The 21,308-nt window shown below is 47.7% G+C and overlaps 2 protein-coding genes across 2 annotated transcripts; one reads left to right on the top strand and one right to left on the bottom strand.

Moving 5' to 3' along the window:
* Positions 1 to 49: 49 nt before the first annotated feature.
* GNPTG (N-acetylglucosamine-1-phosphate transferase subunit gamma) lies at positions 50 to 18,577 on the bottom strand. The gene is made up of 11 exons (XM_029222290.1): positions 18,491 to 18,577; positions 18,305 to 18,362; positions 18,153 to 18,220; positions 2,206 to 2,260; positions 2,056 to 2,139; positions 1,881 to 1,974; positions 1,699 to 1,813; positions 1,532 to 1,614; positions 1,321 to 1,452; positions 1,163 to 1,244; positions 50 to 1,068 (listed from the first exon to the last, which is right to left on the bottom strand). The coding sequence occupies exons 1-11, from the start codon at positions 18,540 to 18,542 to the stop codon at positions 971 to 973; spliced, it is 921 nt and encodes a 306-aa protein (XP_029078123.1). The 5' UTR covers positions 18,543 to 18,577; the 3' UTR covers positions 50 to 970.
* Positions 18,578 to 18,661: 84 nt separating this feature from the next.
* On the top strand, positions 18,662 to 21,252 carry TSR3 (TSR3 ribosome maturation factor). Its single transcript, XM_029222289.1, has 6 exons — positions 18,662 to 18,831; positions 18,932 to 19,151; positions 19,507 to 19,700; positions 20,185 to 20,364; positions 20,539 to 20,602; positions 20,880 to 21,252. Exons 1-6 carry the CDS (start codon positions 18,720 to 18,722, stop codon positions 21,037 to 21,039), a joined length of 930 nt encoding a protein of 309 aa, XP_029078122.1. The 5' UTR covers positions 18,662 to 18,719; the 3' UTR covers positions 21,040 to 21,252.
* Positions 21,253 to 21,308: the final 56 nt, after the last annotated feature.

The following is a 21,308-nucleotide window of genomic DNA, read 5'->3' as shown; positions in this document are numbered from 1 at the left end:
TAGCTCTTAGAAATTACGTATATTTTGTGCTACTGTTATCACTGTTTAAAATTCTTTATTTTATTAATATTTATGCACTTGTTTCCCATTTCAGGCCTTTGGTCTTTTGGGGGGAAAATAGGACGTTTGTTATTGACATCTAGCCTAGATATTTTCAAATTATAAGCAAGAACAATTAAGCTTTAGGTGTATTTATAAGCTATTCCGGTCAGTTCTTTCTGTGGGGTTCAGGGTGGGGGTTGGAGGCGCCCCCTCCCAGGCACTCGCTGGCTCTGAGGACAGGTGTGCGGTGGGAAGACCAAAGAACCACCCAGAGTGGAGCTCCCGGGGCTACCTCGGGGCCCTCCCACCCCTGCTGCCTGTCTGCAGTGGCCCTGGTTTTCTGAGGGGCCACCCATGCTGGGCTCAGCCAGGCTCGGCGTCTCAGGGTGTCACCGCCCCGCAGTCAGGTGATGAAGGGGGGCGCTGGGTGTAGCAGCTGAAGCTGCGTGGTGCTCGGCGAGGCCGTTCTTGTTGCCGAATCTGTCAGCTCCTGAGTGTTCAGTATTAGCGGTGATGTTACATTGTCACACCATTTGTGTAACTGTGGTCAGCAGAAGACCACGACTCAGTGCTTCATGTGGATTAATTTATGGAAGCCACAATCTGTATGTCTGTTTTGAGTATTTAGAGGAGAATGTTATTGGAATGGAATTTTCTTAACCCAGAAGGTAGTATTTATAATGCATAATCATTTACTTGTAGTGAATTGTTTAAAGTTAACACTTGTTCAAATTTTTTTACACTATAGCATTTATGCAATGGTTTACAGAATTCATGGAATTATTTTTATCAGTAGGGAAATTAATTAAAACTTTGAATCTTTATTTTGTCTGCATCTTTGCACACAACCCCGAGAGCCTGCTGGCACAGAAGGAACAGGAAGGTGTCCTCTGGCTGTGACCTGTCACCCTGCTCCTCCTGCCTCAGATCACAGGGTGTTCCCACGCAGTCCAGGGTCGCCTCGTAGTAGCTCTGCTGTCTTGTCCGTGGGTGTCCTGGGACCCAAGTGCTCAGAGCTGGAAGTTTCTGCCAAAACACCAGGTGGCAGGAGGTCAGGACCTGACCTACAGGGCGGCAGGTCCCAAGGTGGGCTCAGCCCCAACCCCTGGGCACAACTGACCTGCAGGCTTCACGTAGGGGAGGCCGTGCTGGGTCAGTATGCTTTTAAGTCTTTTCATCTCCTTTGACAGGGCTTTATGAGCCTAGAACAGGAGTTGAAATGGAGCAGTCAGGCCCTTGGTGGGAGGCCGGTCCCAGGCCTGGGAGCGCTGTCTGTACCTCGTTACAGCTCTCCAGCGTCTGAAACACCAGGCCCTTGGCACCTCCTTCCTGCTGCACCGATTCACTTTGTTTTGGGGTCTTTAAATAACCAGCATCCTCAAAAATCGCCCTGAGTGACTTCTCGTAGCCCTGCAGGTGGAGGACGAGGAGGGAGCACTGCTGCAGCTGCACTGCTCCCTGCCCAAGCAGCGCCCGCCCTGTCGCTCACCTGGGCTGTGATCAGCTCATCCGCCAGGTCCTGCTCCACCCGATCCCACCTCTGCTGCAGGGCCGTGGGCAGGGCCGGGTACACTGAGAATCCAACAGAAACCAGACTAAGCGGAGCCCCTCTGCCCCCCACGTCCCCCAGTGCCCCCTGCCGGCCCCGGCGCCCACCTAACAAGGAGTGGGGGTGGCAGACGAGGGGCGTCTCGAAGGTCAGTGCGTAGACACAGGTGCTTGGCTCAGACACGTGGGCCAACCGGTTGGTTTTGCCACAGGTGAGCTCCACCTGGTGGGAAACCTTGGTGAGCGGGTGGGGGGAGCAGGCCCCAATCCCACCCTCCCGCCCAGCCCACCTTGCTCTGCCGGCTCCGGGAGTGGCAGGAGTCACCGTCCCTCATCCACATGCCCCTGAAGGTGTTGTTGGCGATTTCCCACTCGTGCCAGATGCTGGGGAGGAGCAGAGTGGGTGAGGCTGGGTGGGGTGGACGATGGACAGGTGGAGCCGCAGCCACCCCCAGCGCCGCTCACCCGAGGATCCCACTGTAGGCGTTCCAGCGGAAGGTCTGCTCGTGCTGCGTCACATTATGGAACAGGCAGAGCTCGTACTTGTACCTGGGGGCACAGCGCTGTCAGGGGGCGTCCCAGGCCCTGGCCACGCCTGCCCCTGCCCTCACTCACGTGGACTCCACCAGGCTGAAGCACTTGCCAGAAAGTCTGGAGAGATGCACGGGCCCTGGAAGGGGAGAGCACGGCCCGCTGAGCGTGGTGCAAAGAGCAGGCATGCAGAAACCCACAGAACCAGGGCCATTTAGGAAAAGATCCAGTAGTTTAAACTTTAAAACTGGAGCAAAAGAGTTGGAGCAACATCAGCAAAGTACCAGACTAGGAAGCTCCAAGCTCATATCCCTGTGAAAACAGCAAGTGAACCACTACAAACCAGCTGAGCTAACCCAGTTCTGCAAATCAGGGCTACAGCAACCAAGTGAGCACCACGCAGCAAAGCCACCACCCCAGCGTGGTTGTGAGGAGCAGGCTGACCTCATCTGCAACATCCCAGCCTAGCTGGGGGCTGCCGGGAGGACTGGTCTCTGTTTTGCCCAACTCAGATCACCAGGAAGGAAAGGGAGCTGCTCACGAGGGCTGCAGCAGGGCAAGGGGTTATGGCTGGACACACACAACAGGCCATCCAGGACCTGAGAAGGAGCTGGGGTGAGACTCTTGGAGAACCAAAGACAACCAGGAGCAGCCTGCACACAGCTGCCCCTAGACTCTGAACACACCCAGCCTGGTGGTGAAGGCCGCCCCAGCATGGGGCCAGGCTGCAAAGGAACTGCAGCCTCTTCAAAGGAAAACCCAACAGAACCACCTGGGAGAAGCCCAGACACTGGACTGATAGAAGGCTTCAGTTAAACAAATGTCTGAAATATGCTTAAGGACCTGGAGGGAAACACAAAGAACTAAAGTCTATCAGGCAAATGACATGTAGGCAGAGAGACGAACAGTATCGAAAGGAACCAAAAAACTCTGGAGCTGAAAAATACAACTGAAATAAATCCACAAAAGGGGTTAACAGATTTTGAGCAGAGAAAAGAACCAGTGAAGAGATGGCAGGACACACAGTGGGAGTCCCTGAAGAAAGAGAGGGGCAGAGAGAGTATCTGAGGAAATGACTCTCCCAACTTGACAAAACACATGAATCTACACATCCAAGCAGCTCACTGAACTCCAAGTACAATAAACTCAGAGAGACCCACACCAAGACACAGAAGAAAACTGTCAAAAACCAAGTCCAAAGCAGCAAGGAGTGACTCATCACATCAAGGGATCCTTAATAAGATTACCCGCCCATTTCTCTGCCACACTTCAGAGGCCAGAAAGCTGTGGGATGGCAGAAAAAACTGTCAACTGAGGAGTCTACATCCAGGAAACTATTCTCCAAAAATGAGGGCAAAATCAAGACACTCCCAGATAAACAAAAGCTGAGGGATTTCGTTACCACGAGGCCTGCCCTGGAGAGGCAAATACACTGGCAAACCCAAAGCAGTATGTGATTCTGATCTGCAAACTACAGGGTTTAAAAAGATGCATAAAAATAATTACAAATCTACATTTAAAGAGGTAATTTCTGAAATCAATAACAAAGTTGGGGGGAGGGACAGAGCTGTACAGGAGAAGTCTTTGAATTTATACCAATTTCAATCATGTACAAATTAGACTTAACAGCTTTATGATCGTATGTAATCCCCTGGCAACTGTAGAGGAAATAGCTACACAGACTAATACACAAAAGTAAAAAGGACGTCAAAACTTGTCACTTAGAAGTAAGTCAACAAAAAGGAATGGAGGGAATGAGACAAAAAAACTGTAAGACAAATTTTGCTGTTTTGTTTCCTCTAAATCCTTCCTTATCAATGACTACTTTAAATGTAAACAGATTAAACTCTCCCATTCAAAAGGCACAGATTGGCCAAATGGGTAAAAAAAATGTGATCCAACTATATATACTGTTTGTAAGAGACGCATTTAAGATCAAAGACACAAGCAGGCTGAAAGTGAAAGGATGGAAAAAGATACGCAAATAATGAGAGAAAGCAGGGATGGCCACACTAATATCAGACAAAATAGACTATCAGGGACTTCCCTTGCTGGTCCAGTGGTTAGGAATCCGCCTTCCAATGCAGGGGATTCAGGTTCGATCCCTGGTCAGGGAACTAAGATCCCACATGCCTCAGGGCAACTAAGCCTGCGTGCCACAACTAGATAGCCCACGTGCCACAACTAAAGAGAGGCCTGCGCTGCAACGAAGAGCCCACTCGCTGCAACAGAAGATCCTACATGCCAAAATGAAGATCCCTGCCGCAACTGTGGCCTGACAGACTGGATACAGCCAAAAAAGAAAAAAAGAAAAGACTATCAGTCAAACACTGTTAAAGGAGATAAAGGAAGACATTATTCATTGATAAAAAAGGTCCATTCACCAAGATTATAACAATTACAAACATATGGGCACCAAACACCAGAGCTCGAAAACAAAGCAAGCATTGACAACTAAAGGGAGAAACAGGCAGTTCCACAATCCTTGGACATTCAACACCCCAGTTCTAGGGACACAGAGGACCTGAACACACTAAAACCACCAGACCCAATCGACATATACAGAATATCCCACCCAACAACAGCAGAAATTACATTTTTTAAGTGTACGTGGAACATTCTCCAGGACACACCATATGTTAGGCCACTTAAACTTAAGAAGACTGAAATCATAGTTTCTTTTCTGAACACAATGGAAACTAGAAATCAATAGCAAAAGCAATGTGGGAAATCCACAAACATGGAAATTAACACAATCTTAAAGAACCAAAGGCTCAAAGAATTCACAAGGGAAACTTGTTTTTGTTTCAAAATATTTTCTAAATACAAGGTACCAAAAATTATCAGATACAGTGAAAGCAATGCTAAGAGGGAAATCAACAGCTGTAAACATATTCAAAACAAGATCTCAAATCAATAACCTAACTTTTACACTTTAAGAAACTAGAAAAAAGAGCTAGCAAGCTGGACTTCCCTGGTTGTCCAGTGGTTAAGACTCCACACTTCCAATGCAGGGGGTGTAGGTCCAGTCCCTGGTTGGGGAACTAAGATCCCACATCCTGCATGGCACAGCAAAAAACAAACAAAACTAGCAAGCAAAAGGAAGAAAATAAAGATTAGAGCAGAGATAAATAAAACAAAGAAAAATCAGTAAAACCAGAAGTTGGTTCTTTGAAAAGATCAACAAAATCGACAAACCTTTAAACTAGATTTACTGTAACAAAAAAGAAGATGGGCTTCCCTGGTGGGGCAGTGGTTAAAAATCCGCCTTCCAATGCAAGAGACACGGGTTCGAGCCCTGGTCTGGGAAGATGGAATCTTCCAGATTCCATCTGCGGAGCACCTAAGCCCGTGCGCCACAACTACTGAGCCTATGCTCTAGAGCCCATGAGCCACAACTACTGAAGCAAGCCTGTGCACCTAGAGCCCATGCTCTGCGACAAGAGAAGCCACCGCAATAAGAAGCCCACACACCACAACGAAGAGTAGCCCCACTTGCCGCAACTAGAGAAAGCCCGTGTGCAGCAGCAAAGACCCAACACGGCCCAAAATAATTAATTAAAAAAAAAGATTCAAATTACTAAAATCATAAACAAAAGGAGGGGACATTACTACCAATTTTACAGAAATAAAAAGGATTACAAGAAAATACTATGAAAACTGAAGAAGGGGGACACCTCCTGACCCAATTCTATGAGGCCAGCATTCCCCTGATATCAAGGCCAAAAAGATACCTGACAAGAAAGGAAAAGTACAGACGTCAACATCCCTTGTGAACATCAGTGCAAAAATCCTGAACAAAATACTGGCAAACTGAAATCAGCAGCACATTAAAAGGATTCTACAGTGTGAAAAAGTGGGGTTTGTTCCTGGAATGTAAGGATGGTTCAAAATTTTTTTTTAAAAAGTTTTTAATGTAATACACCCCATTAACAGAATAAAGGGGGGGGAATTATCATCTAAATTGTTGCAGAAAAAAGCACCTATCAAAATTCAACACTCTTTCATGATGAAAACACTCAACAAAGGAGGATTAGGAGGAAACTTCCTCAACGCAATAAAGGCCATATATGCAAAACCCACAGCGAATATCTTACTGAATGGTGAAAGACTGAAAAAGCTTTCCTCCCAAAAGCAGGAACAACACAAGGAAGCTCTCAGCACTATTCACTATTCGACACTGTACTGGAGGTTCTAGCCAGAGCAATTAGGCAAAAAAAAGGAAAGGCATCCTAACTAGGAAGGAAGAAATAAAATTACAATGCGGTGTTTGCAGATGACATGATCATATATATAGAAAACCCTAAAGAGTCCACAGAAATATATTAGAGCTACTAAATTCAGCAGAGTTGTAGGATACAGAAGTGACACTGAAAACCAGTTGTGTTTCTATACAACAACCCAACAGACAACCCAACAGACAACCCAAAAAGGAAATTCAATGAAACAATTCCAGGGATTTCCGTGGTGGTCCCGTGGTTAAGACTCTGCGCTCCTAAGGCAGGGGGCCTGGGTTCGATCCCTGATCAGGGAACTAGATCCCACATGCCACAACGAAGATCCCACACGCAGCAACAAAGCTGGATTCCCAAAGGACCCCAAATAGTCAAAACTATATTGAAATAGAAAAGTTGAAGGACTCACAATTACTGATTTCAAAGCTTACTTCAAGGGGAATTCCCTGGTGGTCTAGTGGTTAGGACTTGGTGCTCCCACTGCCAGGGACCCAGGTTTGATCCCTGGTTGAGGAACTAAGATCCCACAAGACACGCAACACCGTCAAACCAAAAAAAAACAAAAAAACCCCACAAAGCTTACTTCAATGCTACAGTAATTAAACCAGTGCAGCATCAGTATAAAGACAGACATGTAGACCAACGAAACAGAACAGAGAGCCCAGAAATCCTTGAATATATGCTCAAAGGATCTGTCAGGTGCTGAGACCATTCAGTGGGGGAAAGGACAGACTTTTCAACAAATGGAGTCGGGAAGCTGGATGTTCATATGCACAGGAATGAAAGTGGACCCTTACCTCACACCGTGTACAGAAATTAACTTAAAATGGATCTGAGACTGAAACTACAAAATATAAGGGGAAATCTTTGACATTGGCTTTGTGCTTTGGAAATGATTTCTTGGATACAACATCAAAGGCAAAGGCACCAAAAGGAAAACTAGATAAATGGGACTTCAGAATTTAAAACTTTGCAAGGAAGTGTTGAAATACAGAAAGTGAGAAAGTATTTGCAAATCACATTTCTAACAAGGGTAATAGCCAAAACATATAAAGAACTCCTATTAACAACAACAGCAATGCCCCAAACAACCCAATTAAAAAATGGACCAAGGATTACTAGACATTTTCCTGAAGAAGTGAAAAATAAGTAAATACAAATAAAATCCACAATGAGATATCACCTCACATCCATTAGGATGGCTACTATCCAACAACAACAACAACACAGAAAAGAATAAATGTTGGTTAGGATGTGGAGAAATTGAAACCTTTGTGCACTGCTGGCGGGAATGTAAAACGGTGCAGCGCTGTTGAAAACAGTTTGGTGGTTCCTCATAAAGCTTAAACGTAGATTTATATGATACAGCAAATCGACTCCTGGGTATGTGAACTGAAAGCAGGAACTCAGATGCTGCACACCCATGTTCAGATCAGCATTATTCACAGTAACCAAAAAGTAAAAACAACCCAAGTGTACACTGATAGATGAATAAGCAGAATGTAGTATATATGTGCAATGGAATATTATTCAGCCTTAAAAAGGAAGGAAATCCTGCCACATAAATGAACCTTCAAGATATTGTGCTAAGTGAAACACGCCAGTCACAAAAGGACAAGAATTATATGATTCCACTTACATGAGGTACTTAGTTCATTCGAGCTGCTGTAACAAAATACCACTGGGTAATTTTACAACTACAGAAATTTATTTTTCACAGTTCTGTGGGGGTTTGAAGCCCAAGATCAGGGCACCAGCACAGTCGAGTTCTAGTTCACAGAGGGTGCCTTCTCACTGTGTCTTCACATGGTAGAAGGGACTAGGGATCTCTGGAGCCTCTTTCTATTATAAGGGCATCAATCCCATTATTGAGGGCTCCACCCTCATGACTTAAGCACCTTCCAAAGACCTCAACTCCTAACACCATCATCTTTTTCAGTTACGATTTCAACCTGTGAATTTCAACCTGTGTACACACAGTGACCACAGCAGGGATCTAGAGTCATTAAATTCATAGAGACAGAAAGTAGAATGTCGGGGGCCAGAGGCTGGGAGGGGTGGGAAGCTGTTTAATGGGGACAGAGGTTCAGTTTGGGAAGATGAAAAAGTTCTGGGGATGATAGAGGTGATGTTTGCCCAACAATATGGATGTGCTTAATGCCTCTTAACTGAACATCTAATAATGGTTAAAATGGTAATTTTTATGTATATTTTACCACAGTAAAAAGAGGGTAATTCATATTTTCTTATACTAGCAAAAAGAAACACCAGAAGACTAAACATAAAATAACAACAAACAGAATCAAGGCAGTATGGGACTTCCCTGGTGGTACAGTAGTTAAGAATCCACCTGCCAATGCAGGGGCCACAGGTTCGATCCCTGGTCTGGGAAGATCCCACATGCCTCGGAGCAACTAAGCCCATGCACCACAACTACTGAGCCTGCATGCCTAGAGCCCATGCTCCGCAACAAGAGAAGCCACTGCCATGAGAAGCCCGCGCACCGCAACAAAGAGTAGCCCCTGCTCGTTGCAACTAGAGAACGCCCACGTGCAGCAACGAAGGCCCAATGCAGCCAGGTAAATACATACATACATACATACAAAGAATCAAGGCAGTATGGCACTGGCATAAAAACAGGGAGTCCAGAAATAAAGCCACACATATACAGTCAATTAATTTACAACAAAGGAGCCAAGGATATACAATGAGGAAAGGATAATCTCTTCAATAAACGGTGCTGGTTAAACTGGACCACTGTCTTACACCATACACAAAAATTTAAGTTGAATGGAAGACCAGAAACTATGAAACTCCTAGAAGAAAACATAGGTGATAAGCTCTTTGACATCGGTCTCAGTGATGATTTTCAAAATCTGACTCCACAAACAAAAGCAAAAATAAACAAATGGGACAATATCTTACTACAAAGGTCTGCACAGCCAAGGAAACCATCAACAAAATGAAAGGCAACCTACTGAATGGGATAAAACATCTAGCAAATCATATACATAAGGGGCTAATATCCAAAATGTATAAAGAACTCACACAATAGCAAAAAAACAAACAATCCAATTAAAAAATGGGCAGAGCGTCTGAATAGACATTTTTCCAAAGAAGACAAAGAAATGACCAACAGGCACATGAAAAGATGCTCAACGTCATTAATCATCAGGGAAATGCAAATCAAAACCACAATGAGATATCACCTCACACCTCTCGGAACAGCCACTATAAAAAAGACAAGTGTTGGCGAGGATGTGGAGAAAAGGAAAACTTGCACACTGTTGGTAGGAATGGAAATTGGTGTGGCCACTATGGAAAACAGGATGGAGGTTCCCACCAAAATTAAATATAGAACTACCATATAATCCAGCAATTCCACTTCTGGGTATTTTTCCAAAGAAAACAAAATCACTAACTCGGAAAGATATCTCCACCCCCCTGTTCACAGCAGCATTATTTACAATAGTCAAGATATGGAAACTACCGAAGTGTCCACTGATGGATAAAGAAGGTGGAGTACACATATACAACAGAGTATTATTCAGCCATAAAACAAGAAATTGCCATCTGCAACACGGATGGACCTTTAGGGCATTATCCTAAGTGAAATATGTCAGAGAAAGACAAATACGTTATGATCTCACTTATGTGGAAAACAAAACACCAAGCTTATAGATACAAAGAACAGATCAGTGTTTGCCAGAAGCAGGGGATTGGGGGGGACACAAAGTGAGTGAAAATGGTCAAAAGATATAAACTTCCAGTAATAAGTCCTGAGGATATAATGTACAGCACAGTGACTACAGTTAATAATATTGAATTGCGTATCTGAAAGTTGCTAAGAAAGTAAATCTTTTTTTTAAATTGAAGTATAGTCGATTTACAATGTTGTGCTCAATTTCTGCTGTACAGCAAAGTGATTCAGTTATACACATATATACACTCTTTTCCATTATGCTTTATCATAGGATATTGAATAGAGTTCTCCGTGCTACACAGTAGGACCTTGTTGTTTATCCATTCTATATATAAAAGCTTACATCTGCTAACCCCGAACTCCCACTCCATTTCTCCCCCAACACCCCCCCGCCAGCAACCACAACTCTGTTCTCTATGTCTGAGTCTGTTTCTGTTGTGTAGATATATTCATTTGTGTCATATTTAGATTCCACATATAAGTGATATCATATGGTATTTGTCTTTCCCTTTCTGGCTTAACTTCACTTAGTATGATAATATCTAGTTGCATCCACGTTGCTACAAATGGCATTATTTCGTTCGTTCTTTTATAGCTGAGTAGTATTCCATTGTATATATGTACCACATCTTAAGAAAGTAAATCTTAAACGTCCTATCCAAAGAAGACATACAGATGGCCAAGAAGCACATGAAAAGCTGCTCAACATCACTAATTATCAGAGAAATGCAAATCAAAACTACAATGAGGTATCACCTCACACCAGTTAGAATGGGCATCATCAGAAAATCTACAAACAACAAATGCTGGAGAGGGTGTGGAGAAAAGGGAACCCTCTTGCACTACTGGTGGGAATGAAAATTGATACAGCCACTATGGAGAACAGTATGGAGGTTCCTTAAAAAACTGAAAATAGAATTACCATATGACCCAGCAATCCCACTACTGGGCATATACCCAGAGAAAACCATAATTCAGAAAGACACATGCACCCCAATGTTCACTGCAGCACTGTTTACAATAGCCAGGTCGTGGAAGCAACCTAAATGTTCCATCGACAGACGAATGGATAAAGAAGATGTGGTGCATACATACAATGGAACATTACTCAGCCATAAAAAGGAACGAAATTGGGTCATTTGTAAAGACGTGGATGGACCTAGAGACAATCATAGGGGGAAATAAGTCAAAAAAACAAATATCGTATATTAACGCATATATGTGGAATCTAGAAAAATGGTTACAGATTAACTGGTTTGCAAGGCAAAAATAGAGACACACGGCTTCCCTGGTGGCGCAGTGGATAGGAATCTGCCTGCCAGTGCAGGGGACACAGGTTCGATCCCTGGTCCGGGAGGATCCCACATGCCACAGAGCAACTAGGCCCGTGCACCATGACTGCTGAGCCTGCGCTCTGGAGCCCGTGAGCCACAGCTACTGAAGCCTGCACGTCTAGAGCTATGCAACGGGAGAGGCCACCGCAATGAGGGGCCCATGCACCACAACAAGGAGTGGCCCCTGCTCGCCGCAGCTGGAGAGGGCCCGCACACAGCAACGAAGACCCAACACAGCCGAAAATAAATAAATTTTAAAAAAAAAAGAGAGACACAGATGTAGAGAACATATGGACACCAAGGGGGGAAAGCGGGGGTGGGGTGTGGGCGGTGGTGGTGGGATGAAGTGGGAGATTGGGATTGACATGTATACACTAATATGTATAAAATAAGTAATAAAAACCTGCTGTATAAAAAAATTTTTTTTAAATCTTAAACGTCTTCATCACAAGAAGAAAAAAGGTTTTGGTAACTGTGTGGTGTCAGAGAATAACTAGACTTATTCCCATCATTTTGCAAAATATACAAATAGTGAATCATTATGTTGTATACCTGAAACTAATATGTCAATTATACCTTAAAACAAATAAACAAAACAGCAAATGGCCCTGGACAGGGAGCACAAGGCAGGAAGGAGAGCTCAGGGCGTATCTGTCCTAAGGTTGACATGTGAACCACGTAGGCATGCTAATGTGCTCAAAGGTAAAATAAAAGGATGACTAAAAGCCCCTACAGCTGAAATCAAAGCAAATGAACCGAACTATACACAGTAACGTCACTTCACCGGAAGAAGAATCACTCTCAGTGACTTAAGAACAAGTACTGTTAATGACTTAACAGCAGTAATGCCATATTAGTTTTCAGGCCATTATATATGTGCTGTAGAATAGAGCAAATGACCATGTGACGATACCAGGTATCAGAAACCACAGCCACTAACATGGGACCAAGTCTCCTACAGATCCCACTGTAGAGAATGTCTTAAGGCCTGAGGCTGTGGAGGGGACTGAGGGGCCGGGGGTGGGGCGGCTTGGAAGAAGAAGGCACTGATTCCTGTGGGTTCCCGCCTGGGGCAGGCAATGGCATAACCCGCCCCAGTCTCTGGCCATAGGATCTGGGACAGAGGGAGCCTACCCAGCAGCTGGAAGGCGTGGGGTGGTATCAAAAAGGACAGCGGGGGTGGAGGGAGGGAAGCCTGCCCAGCTCTCTGGCTGAGCCCTGCATGCATGAACCACCAAGCAGGGAGGTCGGTCCTGGGTGAGCTCTGCCCAGCCAGCTGCCTCAGCACACCACATTCTCCCAAGGGAGAACCGGGCCAAGGGTGTATCCAAAAGTATCAGACATAAAAGCAGGCAAATGCGACCCACCCCCAAGAGAACAGGCAAACACGGGAGACTGACCCCAACAAACACAGATGACGTTGGAAGTAGAAGAGGATTTTAAAGCAGCTATTGCAACTACGTTCCAGGGTGTAAAGTAAAACAGGGTAATAAAGAGATAGGGAATCTCAGCAGATAAATAGAAATTAGAAAAAGAACAGAAACTCTAGAAATTAAAAAAGTCAGAAATAATTAGCAATTTAAATCCAGCAATATATAAAACATATGTATTCACTGTGCCCAAGTGGAGCTTACTCCAAGAACACAGTGTTGGCTCAACATTCAAAAACCAATGCTACCCACTATGTAAACAGCCTAAATGAGAAAACCCATCATCCTCTTGATAGGTTTAAAAAAAGCATTTGACAGAACCCAACACCCATTCATGGTAAAAACTCAGCGACCAGGAACAGCAGGGAAGGTCCTCCACCTGAGAAAGGGCTACAAATGCCCCTCTGCAGACCCTGAACTGAAGGTGGGAGACCGAGGCCGGGTGGGGGGGACGCCTCTCCCCACTGCTCTCCCGAAATTGGAGGCCCAGCCAGGGTGAAGGCACACAACTGCACTCCAGCTAATAGATGAAGAAACGTTAAACACCACGGGAATGCAATGAACAAAATCCAGAGTGTGGGAAACAAGAGACCCAGTTTCCTCAATAAATAGCAAGAAAATGGAGGGCATCTATAGATTCAAGGAAACTGAAGCACACGTGTCAAGCACACACAACACACAGACCTTCCATACTGACTCAGACAAACCAACCACCTATTAAAAATTATGAGACTGGGGCTTGCCCGGTGGCGCAGTGGTTGAGAATCTGCCTGCCAATGCAGGGGACATGGGTTCAATCCCTGGTCCGGGAAGATCCCACATGCCGCGGAGCAACTAAGCTCGTGTGCCACAACTACTAAGCCTGTGCTCTAGAGCCCGTGAGCCACAAATACTGAGCCTGCATGCCGCAACTACTGAAGCCCGCACGCCTAGAGCCCGTGCTCCACAACGAGAAAAGCCACTGCAATGAGAAGCCTGCGCACCGCAAAGAAGAGTAGCCCCCCGCTCGCTGCAACTAGAGAAAGCCCGCGCACAGCAATGAAGACCCAACACAGCCAAAAATAAATAAATAAAATAAATTTATATTAAAAAATTATGAGACAGTATTAGCAACATACGGAAGCACAGAGGGAATTTTTGTTGCTTGATACTGTGGCTATGCCCTTGAAGAGACACATACCAAAATATTTACAAATGAAATAAATTGTGGGAAATTGGTTTCAAAGTAACTGCAGTGACAGGGTGAGGGTCGGGGCTGGGTGAGGGTGCCTGGTGCTTCACATACCCTTTCTCCACTTACGCATGTGCTTGAAATTGTAACACACTATTTTTTTTTAAGTTAAGGAAAAAACAAAAGTAAAAATATGTATGGCAAGCACTAAAACTGAACATAAGCAGAAACGTTATGGATCCAACTGCAAGTCAAACTGATGATAGAGAAAACAATGACCTGGTGAAGGTTGGACCACAGTGCCCTGCTGTCCATCTTTGGCTGGATACACTCCAAAATAAACTGCAAGAAAACCTCACTCACTCGTTTCATGGTTAGTAGTAATATTGCTATTTTAAATCTGAAACTATTTTATGTAAATTATAGGAAAAAGCCAGTAAATATATTTATGTGACTAAAGAACCCAGCTTTTTAGTGTTAGGGGAAAAGACAGGAGTAGAAAATAAAGGGGAGGGCTTCCCTGGTGGCGCAGTGGTTAAGAATCCGCCTGCCAATGCAGGGGACATGGGTTCAAGCCCTGTTCTGGGAAGGTCCCACATGCCGCCGAGCAACTAAGCCCGTGAGCCACAACTATTCAGCCCGCATGCCACAACTACTGAAGCCCACGTGCCTAGAGCCCATGCTCCGCAACAAGAGAAGCCACCGCAATGAGAAGCCTGCGCACCGCAACGAAGAGTAACTCACCACAACTAGAGAAAGCCCACGCACAGCAATGAAGACCCAATGCAGCCAAAATAAATAAAGTATTTAAAAAAGTAAAAAAAAAAGGGGAAAATAAAACCCTGTAATACTGCATTTCAATTTGAAACTTAAAATCACATAGGTTTCATCTATTCTTCCAGCACAAATACATCTATGTGTATGTGTGTGCATGCTTTTTACCTTGAAATAATCATAAACTTATAACCGCAGTACATCACCAAAACTAGGAAATTGGCGTTGGCACAATACAACTAACTAGACTACAAACCGTACTCGGATTTCAGTTTTTGTATGTGTTCAGCAATAAGAAAAAGCTACTGATACATGCAACAACACAGATGGATCCCAAAAACATGATGCTGAGGAAGACTCCAGACATGGAAGTGTATGCTGACTTGCTCAGCTGAAATCCAAGCACGGATGACACTATTCTAAAGCAATAGAAGCCAGAGAGTGATGGGGTGGGGTATTTAAAAGGGACACATAGGAATCTTCTGGGTGATGGAAATGTTCTCAGTTTTGTTTGAGGGTGGTGATTACATGCATGTGCTCAATTTACAAACTTTATCAAACTGAACATGTCAATTTTACCTCAATAAAAATAGGGTTTGAGGGACTTCCCTGGTGGTGCAGTGGTTAAGAATCCGCCTGTCAATGCAGGGGACACAGGTTCAATCCCTGGTCCAGGAAGATGCCACATGTCGCAGAGCAACTAAGCCCGTGCGCCATAACTACCGAGCCTGCGCCTTCACTCTAGAGCCCACAAGCCACAACTACTGAAGCCCGTGCACCTAGAGCCCGTGCTCCGCAACAAGAGAAGCCACCGCAGTGAGAAGCCCACACACTGCAACAAAGAGTAGCCCCCGCTCACCACAAATAGAGAAAGCCCAGGCAGAGCAACAAAGACCCATCACAGCCAAAAATAAATAAAATTTAAAAAAATAAAAAAATAGGGTTTGAATCTGAGCCAGAAAGTGATGGGTGGGTGGATTTAAAAGGGACACGTAGGAATCTTCTGGGTGGTGGAAATGTTCTCAGTCTTGTTTGGGGGTGGTGATTACATTCATGTGCTCAATTTACAAACTTTATCAAACTGAACATGTCAATTATACCTCAATAAAAATAGGGTTTAAATCTGAGCCAATAATGATGTTCAAAAAGGAGAGAGAAAGAAAGGGGGGGAAAAGGAACACTCCTCTTTACCAGAGACCACCAGCCAACAATAAATGCAGAAGGCATGAGAGAAGCAGAGTTCTGCACTCCTCTACCCCATCAGACTGAAGCAGGAGGCCACCGGGGGCAGCATGTCCACTCAGCACCAAAAGAGTGCTCACGGACGGCACACTGAGGGCAGAGAAACCTGCCTCCCACTGCTAGACCCTGGCAGCACTCAGCCGCAGTCGACTGCAGCCCTCTGACATGATGCCCACCTACAAAGTATTTGTGCCCAAACTGCTTAACCTGACTGTAATCAAGCTTCCAGGCCATTTACAGAATATACTGGGGAAAGCAGAACAAGCTAATGACCTCACAAACCAGACAGATCTGGTCAAACATCCTGTAAGACAACTGGCCCGGCACATAACCCCTTGACTGATTCCCATGTGGGGTGGGTCCTGGGACAGCTGTAGAAGGCATTCCTGAGACAACAGGGAAATGTGGGTGTGAATTGGTTATATTATAGAATTTCTGCTAACTTGGGGAGTGGGAGATCCATACTGTGAATATTTAGGAAAAAAACGTCATGATGTCTGTAGCTGACTTTCAAATGGTTCAGCAAAATGAAAGTTCACGTTTTTCAAAGTGAAAACGAGAACAAGGTAAAGCAAGCATGGCAAAATGTCAACTTTTGTACTGAGGTGGAGAGTATGCTGCTGTGCACAGCCACATTCCTCCATTTTTCTATTCAATATTTTCACAGTAAAAAGCTGCAATCGATTTGTTTAGTGTGAAAGCTCACAGCTGTACCCTCTATCTCTGATCTCACCGTACCCCTGCGGCCAATGCCTCTGGCCCTGGCATCCTTGCTCAAGGCCTTTATTTGGCCACTCCTTTTGCTACACCACTCTTCCCCAGATATTCACATCCCTTACTCCTGTTCCCCTTCAACTTTTGAATAAAATTTCACTTCTCAGTCTTTTCCTGAACCCATTTAAAATGGCAGTCCCCAAAACAACCCCCCCAAACACTCACTCTTCAATGCTTTCCATCCCTACAGAGTGTTTTTCACCATCAAGCATTCCACATTTTACCTACTTTTTTGTTTATGGCCTATCTACCCCCCCCCCACTTAAACTGTCAACTCCATGAGCACACTGTATGTTTTTTTCATTTCTACATCCCCAGCACAGACACACCCTGACATGTGGTAGTATTCAAGAAAAAAAGATCTTGGGACTTCCCTTGTGGTGCAGTGGTTAAGAATCTGCCTGCCGATGCAGGGGACACGGGTTCGAGCCCTTGTCCAGGAAGACCCCACATGCCGTGGAGCAACTAAGCCTGTGTGCCACAATTACTGAGCCTGCGTGCCACAACTAACTGAAGCCCGCGCTCCTAGAGCCTGTGCTCCGCAACAAGAGAAGCCACTGCAATGAGAAGCCTGCACACCGCAACTAAGAGTAGACCCCAATTGCCACAACTAGAGAAAGTCCGCACACAGCAACGAAGACCCAACACAGCCAAAAAAAATTCTTGGATTTTTGTTTGTTATATTTAATACTCATTTAACAACCCAGCAGTTCCACTTCTTAGATCCTGTCTCAGGAAACCACTCACAGAAGGGTAGAAGAAGGCAGTCCCTGGAGGGATGTTCTCCTCAGCAATGTTTCTAGTGACCAAAAACCATAAACAACACTTTGCTGGACAACAAAAGAATGCAGAGCCATCCTATGGAATACCAAACACCAAGTGAAAACAGTGAAGACCCACATCCACCGTGAGGAAACACCGTGAGCAACAACAGCAAATGCGCACACCTGTATAGTAGTACTGCTCAAAAAAAGGCAAACATCACAAAAATAATTAACACAAACACACACACACAAAACTACACGTTTTTTCTTGTAAAAGCATAAAAAACGTTTGGAAAAACAAACACCGAACTGTAACAAAAATCAACTCTAGCGAAAAAAATTAAGGACTATATCCGGGATAACTACTCAACTTGGTACAATCACAGTCTGGAATGTTACCGCGCACTTAAAAATAATTCTAGAATTACTGACAAACGACAACGTGACCCTCCAGGCCCTAACTTTCAGGGCCCCTCATCCGTGGCCTCCCTCCCTCCCTGGAGCAGGCTCCCGAGAGCTGACGCGGACCCGGTCGGGAAGCCAGGCCAGCTCCCTGCTCCCTCCCAGGCCCCCAGCACGCCCGCGGCCAGGGCCCCGAACTCACCAGACACGGGAGAAGGATCCCTCCTGGGCTGGAGGCGACTGGTCTGGGGCAGGAACGGGTTGTTGAGCCTGAGAGAAGCGACACAGTCAGGGGGAACCGGGCACGGACCGCCGCGGGAACCCCCCGCCGCCGCTCCCCGCGACGTCGCTCACCCGAACGTGTTGGGCTCCTCCACCACCTTCATCTTGGCGGCACCTGCGGGCGCGGGCCCTACGGGGAACACGCAGTGAGGAGGCGGGCGTGCAGCAGGGGTGAGGGGACGGGGAGGAGGGGGCTCCGGGACGCAGGGGCCTGGGCATGGGTGGAGGGGCGCGGGCGTCGGCAGCCCGGACACTAACCGCGCCCTGCGAGCCCCAGCAGCAGCACGAAACGCGCCAACCTTGCCACCATCTCGCGCCGCCGCCGCCGCCGCCGCCGCCGCCGCCGCCGCCGCCGCGCGTGGTCACGTGAGCGCACTTGTCACATGAACGCTGGAACCGGATGTGGCGTCCGGCTCCTGCGCAGAGGCGCGCCTCGGCTGCCTGAGGAGTTGCGAGCGGGCGGGACTCCCGGGCCCTGCTCCCAGCCATGGGCCGCCGCAGGGCAGCCCGTGGGCCGGGGGCCGAACGTGGCCGCACTCGGCGCCCCGCGGGCCGCTCTCTGGAGGCTTTCGCGGAGGAGGTGGGCGCCGCGCTACGCGGTGAGTGGGGCGTGATCCGGAGCGGGGGCGGGGGTCGGAGGCCCAGGGTCGGGTCGCGGAGCCGCGGCTGAGGCCGGGTCCCCTTCTGTGCCCGGTGTAGCGTCCGTGGAGCCAGAGGCGGCCGAGGACGAGGGCGCCCCGGGCCCTGCGCACCTGCCCTGCGCTCTGGCCATGTGGGAGCTGGGCCACTGCGACCCCCGGCGCTGCACCGGACGCAAGCTGGCGCGCCTGGGACTGGTGCGCTGCCTACGTCTGGGCCACAGGTTCGGCGGCCTCGTGCTCAGCCCCGTGGGCTCCCAGTACGTGTCCCCCGCAGACAGGTAGGCGGGAGAGGACGGGGTGGGGGGGGGGGGGGGGCGGGGTGCCTCCTGAGACTTTTCTTAATGAGTCCCCTACTCTGGCGCATCCTTCTTTTCAGGGATCACCTATTTGCACTGATCTGTCTAGTTTGCCCCCATTACCTAGGGCAAAGTCCAGGATGCCGCAGGTTCCAATAAACGTTTGTTGAGTGAATAAATGAGCTTTCTCGAGGAACACCTCCCCCCCAGCTGCCTCAAAAGCTTGGCCCATGAGAGTCCCTGGGGGTCATTGGGATGGGGAAATGATGCCGCTGAATCCCCAGTGGGGCCAGCACCAAGTTGACCCCAGAACCAAGCCCTACGCTGCTCCTGGCAGACAGTTGGTGGCACAGTCCGGGGTCGCCGTCATCGACTGCTCCTGGTCCAGACTGGATGAGACTCCGTTTGGGAAGATGCGAGGGAGTCACTTGCGGATCCTGCCTCACCTGGTGGCTGCCAACCCTGTGAACTATGGCCGGCCTTGCAGGCTCTCCTGCGTGGAGGCCTTTGCTGCCACCTTCTGCATCCTGGGTGAGTGTCAGGGCCTGGCAGCCTGGAGTCTGGCTGTGCTCCCGGCAGTGTGTTTTCTGCTGCAAGTCCCAGGAGGAGCATGACCATGTACGGGGAGGTGGCCAAGGTTTCATCCTAACTCCCACTTAAGTCCTCGCCATGCGGGGTTGAGGTGGAGGCAGAACACTTCGCTGGCCTGCATGCACCCGTATTTGGCCCTCGTTGTCAGGGCACCACCGCCCTGAGAGTCTTTTGTTACCAAAGCTCACCCCCAGAGACCTTATGGTCCACATGGAGGCCCAGGTGGGTGGCCCTGTGAGACTCCCTGTGGGGAGAGGGACTTAATGGGCTACTGAGGCAGAGGCTCGTGAGTGGGCATGGGCTGTCTGGACCGTGGGAAAGTGTCAGCGGGACTTTTAGTTCCTGGGACAGAAGGAACCAGCGGCAAGGGTGACAGGAGAGGGATTGTCCACATCCTTGGAATTCCTGTTTCCTGCACCAACAGGTTTTTCAGACCTTGCTGTCATTTTGCTACGGAAGTTCAAGTGGGGCAAGGGCTTCCTAGACCTGAACCGCCAGCTCCTGGACAAGTATGCAGCCTGCAGTGGCCCAGAGGAGGTGCTACAGGCAGAGCAGGAGTTCCTGGCCCACACCAAGGAGCACTCCGAGGAAGAGGAGGAAATCGGTGAGGCCTGGCACAGACACAAGCCCCCTGGGTGGGAGCCAGCACCCTCCAGGCCTGCCACCTCCTTTGAGAAGCCTGGGGGTTGGGGGGAGCCTTCCTGCCACAGCTGTGGGATGCTTGGTTCTGCTCCAGGCTCACCTACAGGTCGCTTTCCTCTTTGATTCCTCGATTCAGATCCCTTTGATGTGGATTCAGGGCGAGAGTTTGCAAACCCCAACAGGCCTGTGTCTGGCCCCCGGTAGGTCCTCGGGCTTCCCAAGTTTCATGACAGCTCAGACCCAGGGCTCCCCTCCGCCTCTGGCCTCAGCCATTCCTGCTGCAGGGTGGGGTGGTGTCCTAAACAACACCAGGATGCCTTTCTGAGTGCGGAGAAGGGAAGGTGGATGTCCTGATGGAGGGATTTCAGTTTTGAGAGGACAGGGAATAGGAATCTGTCCTCAGCTTAGGGGCTTTGGTGAATGAGTGGGGAGGGGTGTTACCTCAGACTGGCCAGTGAACGCACCCCTCCCTCCCAGGCTGCCCAGAGACAGGGCTGACAGTGACACCGAGGAGGAGTCTGAGGAACTTGGGCCTGACCCCAAAGACGGGGGAGGCAGCAGCAGCAGCCCTGAAGAGACAGAGACCAGGGTCCCCACAGAGATTTGGAAAGGAATCAAGAAACGGCAGAGAGACTGAAAGCTGCAGACATGTATATTTTCCAAGGCAGAGTGACGAGGACATCTAGAGATGGCAGTGGAACTTGTGGGAACACACACACAGGCCTGGTGGCCTCAGCCCCTGCAGATGCCATAAGGACTGGACTCTGTCTGGGTTTTCTCCCTGTGCTTCTAACCCAGCCTTGCTCTGGGTCCTGCCTCAGTGCCCTCCCAATGAAGCTGCAAGCCAAGGAGACCCCTGTGTGAGCCTCTGCTTCTCTGCGCTTGGCCTGGGGCTTTGGGGGGACC

This window comes from Monodon monoceros, unplaced genomic scaffold (assembly GCF_005190385.1).
Source record: "Monodon monoceros isolate NGI ecotype Baffin Bay Population unplaced genomic scaffold, NGI_Narwhal_1 Super_Scaffold_13, whole genome shotgun sequence".
Taxonomy (NCBI): domain Eukaryota; kingdom Metazoa; phylum Chordata; class Mammalia; order Artiodactyla; family Monodontidae; genus Monodon; species Monodon monoceros.
This window is presented reverse-complemented; position numbering and strand designations above follow the sequence as displayed.